General features: G+C 36.7%; 1 protein-coding gene across 2 annotated transcripts in view; it reads left to right on the top strand.

Annotated features, from left to right (window-relative positions):
* The window catches only part of VPS41 (VPS41 subunit of HOPS complex), a 111,591-nt gene that overhangs the window by 53,383 nt on the left and 43,745 nt on the right, over positions 1 to 14,463 (top strand). For both annotated transcript variants that reach the window (XM_009098956.4, XM_030232020.2), the window contains exons 6-8: positions 574 to 636; positions 1,741 to 1,806; positions 10,966 to 11,085. In XM_009098956.4, the coding sequence (XP_009097204.1) occupies positions 574 to 636; positions 1,741 to 1,806; positions 10,966 to 11,085 (249 nt within the window). The remainder of the gene's footprint in view (positions 1 to 573; positions 637 to 1,740; positions 1,807 to 10,965; positions 11,086 to 14,463) is intronic.

Here is a 14,463-nt window from a genome sequence, read left to right as displayed (position 1 = left end):
GAAAGAAATTTCCAGTGGTCATGGAATAAAACAAAATTGCCTGTGTGCACTTGGGACGAGGAGAGGATGCCTAGAAATATATGGAACTTGGATTTCAGACTGGTTTTACTTTATTGTCACAAGTTTCTTTTGTTATGTAAACCCTGTATTGCTTGGAGGGGAAAAAAATCCTACCATTCTTTCTCAGAAAGGAAGAATTTTTAATTTATTTTCTCCTGAATGTTATTCTGTTGCTCTTACCATAGTTAGGTTGCTATGTGTTAAACAGATTTGATCAGCCTAAAGCAAAAGGATATTAGGATGTTTTTACTGTGATTGTATTAAAAAAAAAAAAAAAGAGGAAAAATATTCATAAAAGTACTTCCGTACTGCTGCAAACATTAGAGATATGTCACTGTAGAAGACCAAGCCATATCAATTAGCTCTAAATTGTTAATTGTGTCTTCCTTTAGGAAAAAAAATGTCACTGTTAGCATTCAAATTAATCTTCTAGTTGTTAGGTTTTTACTTGCAGTGTTAATTGTTCAGTGTAAATCAGTTAAAAAATTTTGGTTTTTCAATATACCTTTTCAGGTTCAAGTGTTTGGATTATATTCAGCAGAAGAGTTTCATGAAACTTTTGACTGTCCTATTAAAGTAAGTGCTTGTTTTAATCTTTAGTAATTGTGGTGGTGCTGTCTTTAATAACAGAAGGGTCACATTCAATATAAATGAAAGAGAGGAATACAACTTCCTTACAGTGTTATTCAAGTAACTAGGAAATATTTTTCTATCTCAATATAAAAGCTTTTGATCTGGTTAGGTAGGAAGAAAACCAATCTTGGTTTTGTAAGTATTATTGAGTTTTTCAAATAAAAAAGGAAAGTGGAAGAGAAATTGTCCTGTTTCAGGTGTTACCTGTCTCAACATATTTCTTTGTAGATTTGTGATACAAATTCTGAGGGTTCTGCTAAATGGGAGGTCAATACTTTACAACCAGTTCATATCCAATGAACCTACCTCAAAATAAGGCAATGGGCAGTGATACTGATGTGCCCTGTATGAAGGGAAGACTTGAGTATAACTCTGCTTTAGAGAAGTGTGTCTGCCTGGCTGTTGAAAAAAGGACATCTACTAGGCATATGGGAAAGTCCAGTACTTTTTAACAAGAAACATTTCTTGCAGGAAGAAAGGCAATGTGGGCAAATGTTTTCATTTTTCTGCTTGGGGTCTTCCATGTTGCAGCTGCTCTTTAGGGTGTGGGGGAAAGGAATGAGATTAAGTTTTCACTCATGCCAGATGTGACTCACTTGCCTTGTAGGGCTTTTACAGCTGGATCTCCACACTTGTCGTTGTAACACATAAGGCAAAGACACTGTGTAAGATGCTACACAATGTTGTCCTCTGACAGGGCTGAGTGAGGTATGTGTGCCCTTCAGGCAGGCCCCAGACCCGATCTAATGGGGTAACTCTTGCTCACAGCAATCCTGTTCTGATTGGTCCTAATTCTGCAGCCTGCTATACAGAAAAGTTGCTATTCAGTGCAACATGGTGCTCAGTGTCACGCTTGTCATACATCATATAATATGAAGAATTACAACCAAGTGTCTCAAACAACTAGGCTTTACTTCAGAGAAAGAACTCAGCTGTAATACTTGATAATTGACAAAGGGTTATCTAGTTTAAAAAGTGATGTGGTGCTTCATGTAAACTCTTATTTAAGCCACAATCCTCTCTTTCCCTATTCCCCATCATCCTCAGATTGTTGCTGTTCATCCTCAATTTGTAAGATCCCACTTCAAACAATTTGTAACAGGAGGAAAAAAGGTAAGCATTCATAATGAACTTTGACTACCTTTAAATGGCCCTTTGATATAGCTCAGTAGGCTATGTATGTGACCTTTAGCACCTAAAACAAAGACTTCTGCTTTTTCCTTCTCTTTATGCATTGTATTCTAAAGCATTGTTAATTAAAAGTGATTTCAGGGGGAGGGAAAGTGCAATTTTTATGTTAAAAACGTGTTGCAACATGTTGAGATTCAGAGTAGCCTGAAAAAAAAGTAATTTATATGTCCTAGGCCAGGTTTTTTCCATTTTAATTTGTTGAAGTGGGAGCAGAAGTTAAACCTTAAAACTGATCTTTTACAAAGCATGTTATTCTGGGTTACCTGTGGGTGATTTTTTGGGATGGGTTTGCTTGTTTGGGGTTTTATTTTAAGGAAATAAACCCAAGTATCTTCATCAGCTCTTGTCCATGGTGAGGGGTTTTGTTGTTTTTTTTTAGAATGAACTGAGGAGAGTACTTGGTATAGTAGAGCTCACCCTATTCCAAGCACTTATATCTCTAGGTAGTATTCTATTTGGATTCAGTTGGTGTTTTAAATGTACATTAAGTGTCTTATTAGTGTAGGATACAATTCTGACTTCCAGATTGCAGCTGGAAGTCAGAATTTCCAGGTCCTACAATGTGATCTTATATCAGACTGCATATTTTCAGTCAAAATATGAAAAGTTTTATTTGGAACAGTTTCTTGATTTCATGGAATTTTCTGTTGCCTTCTGTTAAGAATTAAGGATGAACAATCCTCACAGATGTGTCAAACCAAATGCCATTAGTCTCTCTTATCAGCACGTAAAAACTACGGGCTTCTAGTGCTAAATATGTCTTAATTTTCATTAACAGTTCAGTAATATGTTTCAAAGCATAGCTGTGCTTTATTTATTTAAGTGATGTGTGTGCTTGACAGATTTTTTCTGGCTGGTAGAAGTTGGTGTTGTCCTTAAAATAATGCACAGTCAGTGTGTGTCTGTGTCAGTCACCAGTTTATGAAGCTTTTTAGTGCTGATAAAAGGGGCATGGAAGGAGAGAAGCAAGGAATTAATAGAACGGGTCTCCGTCAGGTGCTAAAAGATCTTGCATTTACCTGAAACCGAACAGAAAAAAACATCAGGGAGTTAACACATTCTCTTTGGTTATCTTTGATTACTTGACAGTCTGTTTTATATTCTGTCCTCTGGGGAATGGTGTACTCATTCTTAATACATTCATGCTTTGCTGAGGAACTTTCCTCCTCAGAAAAACTTTAATTGACATCTTAACATAAGATATTTAGCATTGAAGCAAATGTCACTTGACACCTGTAATTTGATTTTATTGGTACAGAAAACCAACAAATAAAGCCTTTACCCTTGCAGTAGAAGCCTTCCCCTTCTTTCCTTTTCTCCAAAAGGAACATACGTACTTCTGTAAAAGCAACCACAAAATGCTTTTTGAAAATTCAGGAAGCTAAATTCCACTTACTAAGAAAGCTACTTTCTTGCTTTTTTTTGAACATTTACACCTCTCTTTAACTATAAAGCCAAAGTGTAGTATGGAGGCAGCAGGCAACAGGCAGCTGAACACAGGAGTGAGAAGCAGGCTGAAGCTTACAGCCTCAGGCTGTGGACCTCACCACTCTCTCCCTTGTGTCTGGGGGATTGTGCCTACTTAAGTAAAGTTAAGCAATCTAGGTGAGCTCCTTCAGGGAGGGGGCCAGGTCCTCCTGTGGCTCCTGAGGTCTGTGCACTTTTAGCCTTTGCTTGTATAAAGTGACTTCATCCCTGATAGCTGGCAGTGGTGGGAAGCATGTTGCCTGTTGTCCTCATCCACACCAAGGTAAGAGTAACAGTAAGAGTATCTTCATTTTGAAGCAAACGTAAAAGAAAAGCTTTGCTTAAAGCTCTAATGCTGTGCTGCTTGCCTGAGCTGCATTAAAAAACATAGTATGTATTATGTGAACTCTTAATCCAAAGGCTTGCTGGGTCCATTTGTCCATTTTTGGTTTTGCTTTCTGAAATGGTGACATAATGTGTGTAAGCATTTTTAAAGTGGAGTGGGTTTTTTGTTTCCTTTGCCTTTATTTTTTTAGAAAAATATTCTTTATAACAATATACAATGTGTAAAAAATACATTTTTCTGTTCAAAGACCTGCTCAGGGCATCCTAGAAATGTTCAAGAGGTGGAAGGGGGATAAAGACCCTAGCGACATGCTTCAGGGATGCACAGTGCAGGTCCTCAGTTCCCTACACAGGTGGATGTCTGGAACTTGGGTGAATTGCTGTGTAATGCTGGGATTTGCTACGTCTTAGAAGGTCAGCCTGACCTAAAGCTGGCTTAAGAGCAGTGCTCCCTGGGGTAACTGGGGTAATCATTGTGAGTTGTGGTAAGCTTAACTCTACTATGTGTATGTTCATATGGTTGCTTAACTTTGCTTAAATAGGCATATAGAGAAGCTTTTCTCTAAAACATATTATGAACTAATTAAATTGTTTGCTTATTAAAGCATTAGTTTTTAAAGGAAAGAGCTTTTGTTAAACTTGAGATAATATTTTGGGTTGGTAAAGCTTATTTCACCCATTTTCCTAAGTGAATTAATATTATCTGTGCCTAGAAATAAGACAGGTACAGTGGAAATTGACACTATTGCAGTGAGAAGCAATAGGTGCCGTACTAAAAGGAGGTGCTTCCCTATTCCCCTCCTCATCTCTGCAATTAACCACAGCACTGTTGTGTTGATTTGGCAGATGATGGTAACCCTGAAATAATAATACTGTGTATTGTAAATAATAGGGCATTTCTGTCCAGAGCAGACAATAGAGCTTCAAAGCAAGGGAAAAGACAAATACTGTGCTATTGAAGGCCATAACCTTCTACCTTTTAAAAAAAGGCTCTAATCTCAAAAAATAACAGGGTAAAAGCCAACTAAATGAGGGTGGTAAAGCTGAAAAAAAGGTTTTCTTGATTTAACTCTTAGAGTGCTGGTCTTTCCCAATACACCAACTAAATAAATGTTTTTGTGAGTATCTGTTATGTCATGAGGTTTAAACAAACAGAACTAACAAAGAAAGAAGACTGAAGATTATTTCAGATGCAAAGTCAAGGTATCAGCTACTGTGACTTATGTAAAGATAACTTAAGGAGAGCAGAACAAGTTAAGATTCCTCTCTTGGCAGAGACATCATCTCTATTAATATCAATAACTAGATACAAAGGTTTTTGTAGTGAAACACTTAGGCGAATGAGTCCTCAGAAGTGATTGAGGCACTCCGCTGAATGTGTGCTAATGAAGGGGTTTTTTGAGTCTTCTGAACTTAGCATGGTAGTGGGGACCCAGCACAAATTAAGCAAATGTATTCTGAAGTATAAGAGTAGAATATTCTGTATCATAAAGGACTGGGACTCCTCATTTGCCTAGGACATACATTTTGTATAAAAAGTATTGATTTGCATATCCAGTCTGAAGCATTTTAAGGGCTAGAGAGCCAAAATAAAACTGATTTACCCTGTGACTGCCAACAGTATCATCTCTCTATATCTATCTGTGTATATATCTACACAATATATTAATGGGTTTTTATATATATATTTGTTGGAAATATATATAAAGACCTTTTTAATAATGTCTGTGTTTCTTTTGCTGCTGAAGATATACTATAAGAATTGGTTTTCAAATACACGTGTCTGATCATGTTTGTCCCATTTATCCTCCCAGAATTAACATTTAAACATATCAATGCTTGTGTTTCAACATTAAACTCTTTTTTCTTTTATAAAAGCACAGAGAACTTAGTGATACCTGGGGGAAATTTCTTATTAAAGAAAAAACAAACAAAAAAACAACCAAACAAAAAAAACCTATTTCAGTGTCAGAATTCTGGACCCATGGTAACTCTTGCCTGAAATGCAAAACAAGACAATCTAAATTCCTTTCCACTGCAGGTGGAGCAACAACATAGAGAAAGCATGGTGATTGCAAACAGTGCACAAATGGGAAGTGGAAATCATTGTTGGGGATCTGTGACTGCTGTTATGGGTGGTGGAATTTCTGTGTTAAAAGTCAAATCTGCCAAGGAATGTCTGAGATATTTTTTTTAATTGTTGCTTTTTAGTGTCAGCAGATGCACTTTGCGTGGTGAGTAAGTAGATGGCCTTACCTCTGAACCCTATGATATGTACTTCATAATAACTGAAGTACTTTGACAAATTATGAAATTGTCAGGATGCTGTTTGCAGCACAGTCCATTTTTAGAAAGCAGATAGTCAGCTGTTTGGCATTATGTTGGGTAGAAGAGTACCAGACAAGAAAGGCAGATTGCTTTGTAAGCTATAAAATGTCACTCAGTAAATACTCAAAGGTCTGATTTAAGTGAAGAAGGAGTAAATACTGTGGCAATTTCTGTCCATGCATTGGATAATTTACCATAAATAGGAAACAAACTGTAGCAGCAAGCAAACCACAATACTACCAGGCTGTTGTTTCCTTGCTACAATGTATAATGCTCAGATGTATCCCATATTATTAAGCAGATGAGACTTTGATATGTAGTATGTCCTGTTTGCTTAATAAGCATTTTTTTTGCTTACATTTTCTTTATGGGTATTTGGATAAGCGTTTCTTCTTTATCACTAAAACAAAAATTCTCCTTGTGCTGTAATAAATTTGGTTTGTGTAAAGCAAATGGATCATAGTCCTACGTGCATGTAATCTATAGTTGTGTGTTTTACAAATGTCTGTGTAGAACCCTTTTTTTCATTGCCTGAGGTGGCAAGCAAAGAGGATCTAAGTGTATGAAATGTGTCTCTCTGCCTGCTAGACAGCAGGATTTGCTTTTCAAGGTGTTAATTCTGTAGTTTTTTGTGAATAGGCAACGGCTGGAATGTGGCAGTTGAGTTATTAAAAGTGAAGCCTAATAAAAGTCCTGTGGCATTTGTTTGTATTAAACATCTCATAATTTCTAGCTCCTCTGTCCGTGAAGTACAGCAGTAGCTCCTGTTTCATCTCTCACTGTTGCCATCACATACCTCCCGATGCTGCTGTCTGCCTCTGCCTCCTTGCTTGATTTCCCTCGACTTCACTTGCTGCCCTCCTCTCTGTTCACACCCCAGCTCCCTACACAACATTTTATGACGAAATCTTGAAAGCTCATCTTCAGCCAAAAGCTTGAGGCTTACATTATTCTCCGCCTTGTTTGAGCTCATTCCAGTCCCACCGTCTATTTCAAATACAAAGCATAACTTTTTTATATGTTTTCCTGGGGATGAACTATGGAACAGTAAGTCTTCATGAGGCATGCTGTTCTGTGTTACTCTCTGGTATCTGTTAATCTTGACTGTGCCTGTAAATATTTGTTTTATGCTGAAAACAATAAATAGCTGTAGTGATCACCTGTAACCATGGAAATAGCATTTTAGATTTTTGTGGTCTTATCTGGCTGAGGTGAAAGTGATGACAGAGGCACCAAAACACTGGACAAATGCCAAAGGTAGGCTCATCTTCACACTTAGACAAAGAATGGGACAAGGAAATTACAGAGACTTTTTCCCTAATTTTCATTTCGTGAGATAAAAACTCATCCAACAGTTCTGCAGTAGGGAATGGAAAAGTGGCTGCTTCAGTTACAAATTGAAGACTTTAGCTTCTTTTCTTCACTAAAACTTCTTCAAATCTTCACACAGAAGTCATTGTGTTGAAACAAAGTAATGATGCTAGGCATCATTAAAAGTGTGCTTCCTTTGAAATTTCTGTGAGAACAGACATCTTTTATTTCAGTATATTGAGGCTAGTAATAGGTAGTGAGAATAAATTAAATTGAATTACTTCACCGTGTTGATACTTCTAAAGTTGCAATCATTCAACTCTTTGTTCAGAGGACTGAGAATTCCTGTACATAGCTTAAGACCACTATTACATATAGTTAGTGTAAATGCTAATTGCATGACAGGCTCCATTAAGTCCAAGCACTCATCTATTCTCTTTCTGAGTGCATTCTAAAATAGAGTGTTGAGCTCTTTTTGGTGTAGATTAATCTCCTGTTAATAGAAGATATGGAGAGATGTGTTTACTAATCCAAAAATGTGTATTCATGTATTCACTAATCCAACTTTTTTTTAAAACCAAAAAGTGTCCTGCTCCATCCTCTTGTCTCATACATTTCAGTGTGTCATTTTTCTTATTGATCTGGTGGACAGTCATAAGCAGTTCTTGACTTGCAAAATAATTAGTGAGCTAACAGAAGATTTCAATGTGCTGTGAAACCGTGTGGGTGGGGACCTTGATGCTAAAGGTTATTTTATTTTAGCTGTATTATCAAATTGCAGTGCATGCAAGATACACTGGAAGAGTGTTCTAAGCACAACTGTATTGTATGTAACAAAGGATTAGAAAGTTTTATGAGAGCAAATGAAAAACAGGGAAAGCAAACTCTATTGCAGAGAAGCCAAGAAAGTGGAAAATCAAGTGCTGTGAATGCTGACTAACATGGTTTAGGATTTATGGCAAATAAAGTCTTAAAATATTTTTTCCCTACCAAAAAGAGAGGGAGGTGGTAGGAAGAGCCCCTCCAGAAACCATGGATTTCTTCTTACAAGTCTTTTGAAGTTTTAAATTACCTTCTGGTATGATCAATGTTTCAATGTGGAGACAGAAAGGAAGACTAAGAAAGAAATTAGGCTGTTCATTTTGAGAGAGATGCTTTCAGTAGACAGCAGTTCCAAAAGACATAGGAAAGTTCTGGGTTCACAAATTCAATTTTGAGGTGTCATTGCTCTAAGAAATAATAAATAAATCACAGTATGTATATCAACACCATGCAGATAATTGCACTGGAGATAATTTAGTTAAGCATGTTTTGAGATTGCTTTTTTTTTAAGCCACAGTGTGAAGTGCCCTTTGGCCACAGTTTTTGACCTATTTCAGTTGCTGATCTGAAGAGGGGAATGATAGGGTGTTTCAGTGATTCAATTTCCATCCTTATTTTAGCTGATACTAGCCTGTTGTCTTCTACTGCCTTGCTCTGAAAGCTTGTGTTCTTAGGGTCGAGCATAGATGTAAGCAGGATTTTTCAAATTATCTTCTCTCTTCACCAGTTCTTTCTCAGATCACTTACTTTTCCTTGCACTTTGTTACTCAGAGTCACAAAAAAGCATGATGTTCACAAACCATGAGTAACGAAAAAGATGCAAAGTGTCATACCACATTTGCTCTGGATTTTGAGTATAATAAATAAATTTAAATCACATTTCAGTCTCAAGCAGAAAAAAATCCAAGTACAATTAACATAATTGACATCAGCTAGGTTTAACCTTTCACATCATCCACATCAGATTTTGGAGCTTTGTCCAGTAAGTCTCAATGCAAATACCATGTATTTTGCTGATGTCTTTATTGGATGGTATTGAAGGAAGCATCCAAGCAGCAGTTCTTCTTCTGTCCAACTTCTCCTTAGGAAAAAAGTAATTTTTGAGTCTGGATCAGAACAGCACTTTGTTTTTATGGCATCTTTAGTGTCTGAGTGGAGATCATTCATTTGGGCCGAGGGCTGCTCCTGTGCTTAACATCTACCTACCAGTCTTCTAATAGAAATCCCTCCATATAGCACTGACTTGTGGGTGTAGATGTTACTCTGCTTTCAGTGGCTTGCCCTGGTAGCTGTAAAATAATATGTTCTGTGAGAGTTACTCAGTAGCCTTTTCATATGTGGGAAAAAAACCTATACTGTCTAAAAGTTGAGGCTTCATGTGACCTATGTGAAGGACACAAAATCACTTTGCTTGAATTAAAAGTTTGGTGTCTGTAATGCAATCCACACAAAAATTTCTCAGTAGACTACCCTACCTAGTGCTTGCTTTAAACTCTTGGAGAAAATACTTGTCTTCTGGTGCCATCTGGTGGCTTTAGGAGACAGGCAGTCTGATAATTGCTGTTAAAATCTCGTATTTTGTTTAAAGATCTTATTTTAAACAACTAGTGTCTTAACACTTGATGTGTTTATCCACATACAAGTGGCGGGAAACCACATGTAAAAAACTGCATACAGCTGGATCTTAGGAAATATTAGCAAGAAAAGTACTCCATTTGGGTTTTAGCATGGTAGAAATCCATGCAGACAGCTATTTCACACCTTCCAGTGGGAGGTGTGAGCTTGGGTTCAGGTTGTGCATATGTTTGTATATGGGTATACTCATGCAAAAGTTTGCAGGAGTGATACCTTAGAGTATGATCTTAGTAGATGAGTCAGCTTCTTACTTAGGTATCTGCAGTTTGCTTCTCTCAGAGCGATTCCCTCTAATCCTATTAAATAACTTAATGAGACATACAAAATCAGAGTGTTCTGATTTGGAAGGGACCCACAAGGATCATTGAGTCCAACTCTTGAGTGAATGTCCCATAACTGGATCGAACCTGCAACATTGGTATAATTAGCACGAGGCCTCAGCTAACTGATATAGGCTGTCTTTCTGTGCGGACTTTCTGCATGAAGTTGGGTTTTGATTTGCTGCTGAAAAGCATCCCATAATATCTCTTATGCTTTTAGATATTCTAAAATACCTTCTTTTGTTGCAGAACCTGAGATTACCAGTCACACAAGTTTTACAATCAGCGGCACTTATGGTATAGTGCAGTTTGCACTTGTGGGACTAAACCACAGCATCTCTAGACCCCTGTGGAAGGCTGTGTAGTTCCACATGGAGCTAAGCAAAAGGTCACAGGCTTGGGGATCTTTTAATTTTCTTTGATTGTTTGGTTTTTTTGGGGGGAAGGTACCTGTAATGAGATCGGTGGATGTCGAGATCAGTGAGGTGACCTGGTTTCTTTAACAATTTTCTGAAGTGTTGTCACTAGTGCTGTAGACTTAGGTTCGTAAATACCCTAATTACTTTATCTTTAAAAGGTAAATAATTATACTAACTGTTCTTTGGAGAAACTTGATGAAAGGCCTTCTTATTAATATTTTTTAAATTTAACAGGAATTATGTAATATACAAGATGTTTGATGTAAATATATTGTAGCAAAATGTTTGATTGTTTTTGCTTTTGTTTTGTGATAGGTGTGTATTTTTCATTGCTCTTAAATCCAGCAGAGTAAGGGATAATGAAGAAAATGTAACTTCAATGTCTGCATACAGTACTGTGTCAAAGAAATATTTGTTGTTGCACTTCTTCATAGTTGCTGTTATATGAAAGAGGTTGGATGAATAGATGGAAGCCTTCGGTTTTACATGAAGGGGAAGGAAATATAAGAAATATAAAATGGAGAGGGCACTTAATTGCTTGGGCTAATAATATGGTAAGTATTTTTCACCTCCATTACATGCACAAAAAGTCTCTGTGTTACACTGATTATTGACATTTTTCAATGCTAATTGCCAGAATATTCAGTTGAAAAACTGTGAATTTGTAAAATTTGGTATAAAACACATCGAAGGATAGTGGTTTATATGTAATTTCTTTCTGGAAATTTCATCTGTTGTTTTCTGCTGGTTAGTCGGGGTTCTCCAATATGATTGCCACTTCTGAAGAAATTAGGAAAGTAGCCCTACCACTGTGGTGGTTGCTAATGTACACTATTATTAATTAGAATTTTGATTAGTGCAATTTATTGAAGCAAACTGGGGAAGGAATGCCTATGTAATTCTTCTCTATATAAATAGAGAATAAAACATCTCCACTCCCTTCCACCCCCTGGAAAAAAAGAAACTGTCTGGATTTTGTAATTTGTACTGAAATGACATTGTCGTATGCATTTTCAGTGTTGCAGTTTATAAAAAAAGCAGTAATAATTTCTCATTTTGTTAGGCCACTAGAAGAAAGTTAGACTTAAAAGAAAATAGGCCCCTTTTGTTCTAAGTGTAATTTTAAAGGAAACCATTGCATTCATTCTGAGTGTTATATCTCACCTATCACTGTATATCTAATTGATGGGTCAAGCTCTATGTTTTGCAGCTCAGCTGTAAAGGAAGTTTTTAATGTGTATCATGTCTAAATTCCAAAATATTTTTTAAAATGTGTTGAAAGTACTTCTGAAACATTAGCTTTTTTTTTCTTTTGTTTTTCCATCCTAAAAAGAGGCATTTATCAAAATATTTTAAAGCCATTGTTCTTTTTTATATTTCAAAGCCAGTTTGATATGGAATTTTTAAAGGTGGACCTTTGTTTGCTGCCCTTTAATAACTCTGTTAGAATGGAAGCTTCACTGAGGGCTTGACTGACATAACATTAGGATATTTGAAGGTTTTGTTCTTTTTAGATCCATACAATTAAAATACATATTCTAGGTATCTGCTGGAATAGATAGGACAAGAGCTATCCCTAGAGATGATGTGCCACAACAGAACACAAAGTACTAATAAAACATTGAGAGCCATCTGTCAGAGACAAAAAGCCATGGTCAGGGCCTATCTTTCAAAGAAAAATGAAATGACACTTGCCCTCCAAAAGATGAATGTATTTGGTTATTGCCCTTTCTCTTCCCCTTTAACTTTTTAAACTCCATTCTGTAGTAAGGTTTTGTGTCACACGTCTTTTTTCCGAACTCAGAGAAAATGTTTATAGCCTTGCTTCTTACTGTGTGTGCATGGCTACCTAGTTGTCAAATTTAGGCAAGGTCTAATTCTGCTTTTCCGATGCATAGATAACCCATGTTTTCTGCTTCTCCTTCCCTCTTCTCCTTCCTCCTTGGCTAATAGTGCAAGTTTTACAAACTGAGGCATCTGAGGGACACATGCTTAGAGGCATTTGGCTGCTGGGCTCCCATTTGGACAGGTTTTAGCTCATTCATGATGGGAAGTTAACTGTGGAAGGCCTTTCAGTTCATGATGCAAATGGCATACCTGTTAGAGGATAAGCCACTGCCTAAGCATTCTCACACCATTCAAGGAGTCACATACACACTACCCCACACTTTAACTTCAAGGACTGGAGTCCTTTTTCAGTGGGCAGCTCCAAAGAGCCAACAGGGGCCTTTTTGATTCCTTGCTCACTTCTTGCGCACCTGCTCATAGGCCAAGCATAGGAAATTACATAGCAACAAATAAACATCAGTGAGTCATCAACATTATTCTTACAGTAAATCCATAACTCAGCACTGTACCAGCTACTAAAAAGAAAATTAATTAATAATTAATTAGCAGCCAAAACCATATCTAGGTGTAAGTTCAGAGCTTACCACCCAAGAGTTCGAAAAAGTCCAGCTACTTATGCTGAGCAAGTAAACCTAAGCAAGCAACATATTGTATCACACGATATTATAACTCTAAATAACTTACTCTTATGTAAAATTTATTGTATTAAACAACTATCTCTCAACACTTATAACCAAAGAAGATCCTACACTGTTAATTTGAAAGCTACTTGAAACAGGAGCTGGTCTATCCCATAAAAGATTTGCTGCCATGTAGAAAAACAGAAGGTGTGGTATGGGTCACTGAAAATCATTCTTGGAGACTGAAAATCATTCTAGTAAGATTTATAAAAAGCAACTTTATTGAAATGCAATTCAAGCAAGATTAAAAATTTTATCAGATGAGCTTAGAAAACACAAAGGATAAGATTGTTTATGTTACCTAGAGATCTAGGCTCTGTACATTGCAGATGTTTTGGTAAGTTGTTGTTTATTGGTTTGGTTGGTTGTTTTTGAAACCTTAATGTCTGCTAGCTGATGAGATGCTAGTGGAAGTATGTTCCATGCTCACATTCTTTAGTGACAAAGATCACTGAAAAAAAATCCCTACACCCACCCTCATGCCACTTACCTTGAGGTTAAAAAAAAAAAGGCAAAACCTGGCTTAGACCGTGACTTTTAAACAGTTGTATCTGTGTATTTGTACAGCTGAGGACATAAAAACTCACAGTGGGGGGAACAGAAATAGGCAGGGGAATCTTTTAAATCAGTTTTGCCACTAGGAAAATTCTAACATGGCATGGCATCATGGTTGCTGACTTTTTAAGGTCTTTTCCATCCCCCTTTTCTGTGATTTGAAGACTCACTCTTTAAGATCTATGAGCAGAAAAGAAGTCCCTACTAAAATATTTTATTTTAGAGACTTATGTTTTAAATTACTAAGAACAAGTCATTACTTAATATGAAATTAACATCCATTTTGCTATTGGAAAGGCTATAGCTTACCTTGTCTAAATGATACAGAAAAATCTAATTATTGGTTCTTTTTTTCCTCTGTCTCTTGAATGACTTTAATCTTCCTGGTTTTTAACCTCTTGTTCTATTAGTTTAAGAGATTTCCTGAGGAGGGAGTAAAAAAATCAAAACCCAAGCATTTTTTAAATATGCTCAATTTTCTGTTTTAATATAAGAGTTGAAATGCATATCTTGAGACTGAATTAGTTTATCTTAATGAGCTGTTGCTTTTCTTTTTCCAAGGTGGAAATTTCTGTGTCTCTGCAGGGACTGTTGTGAAAAAGCTGGGATTCTTTTTATTTCTTCAGGAGTAGCACCAGCCTGATAAGCCAAACCTGGTTCATGACTGGAACTGTCAGTCACTCATTCACTTATAACTTTTTATTTGGCATGTGAATTTAAAACATCTAAATGACTGATCCCTTTACTCCTTTTGTCACCTCCTGCGTTAGATGGGTTTTTATATCAACAGTTTTTTCTGGTGGCACACTCAGCCCTGCTCTGAAATTTATGCCGTAAACTGCTCTGACT

Source organism: Serinus canaria, chromosome 2 (assembly GCF_022539315.1).
Source record: "Serinus canaria isolate serCan28SL12 chromosome 2, serCan2020, whole genome shotgun sequence".
NCBI lineage: Eukaryota > Metazoa > Chordata > Aves > Passeriformes > Fringillidae > Serinus > Serinus canaria.
This window is presented reverse-complemented; position numbering and strand designations above follow the sequence as displayed.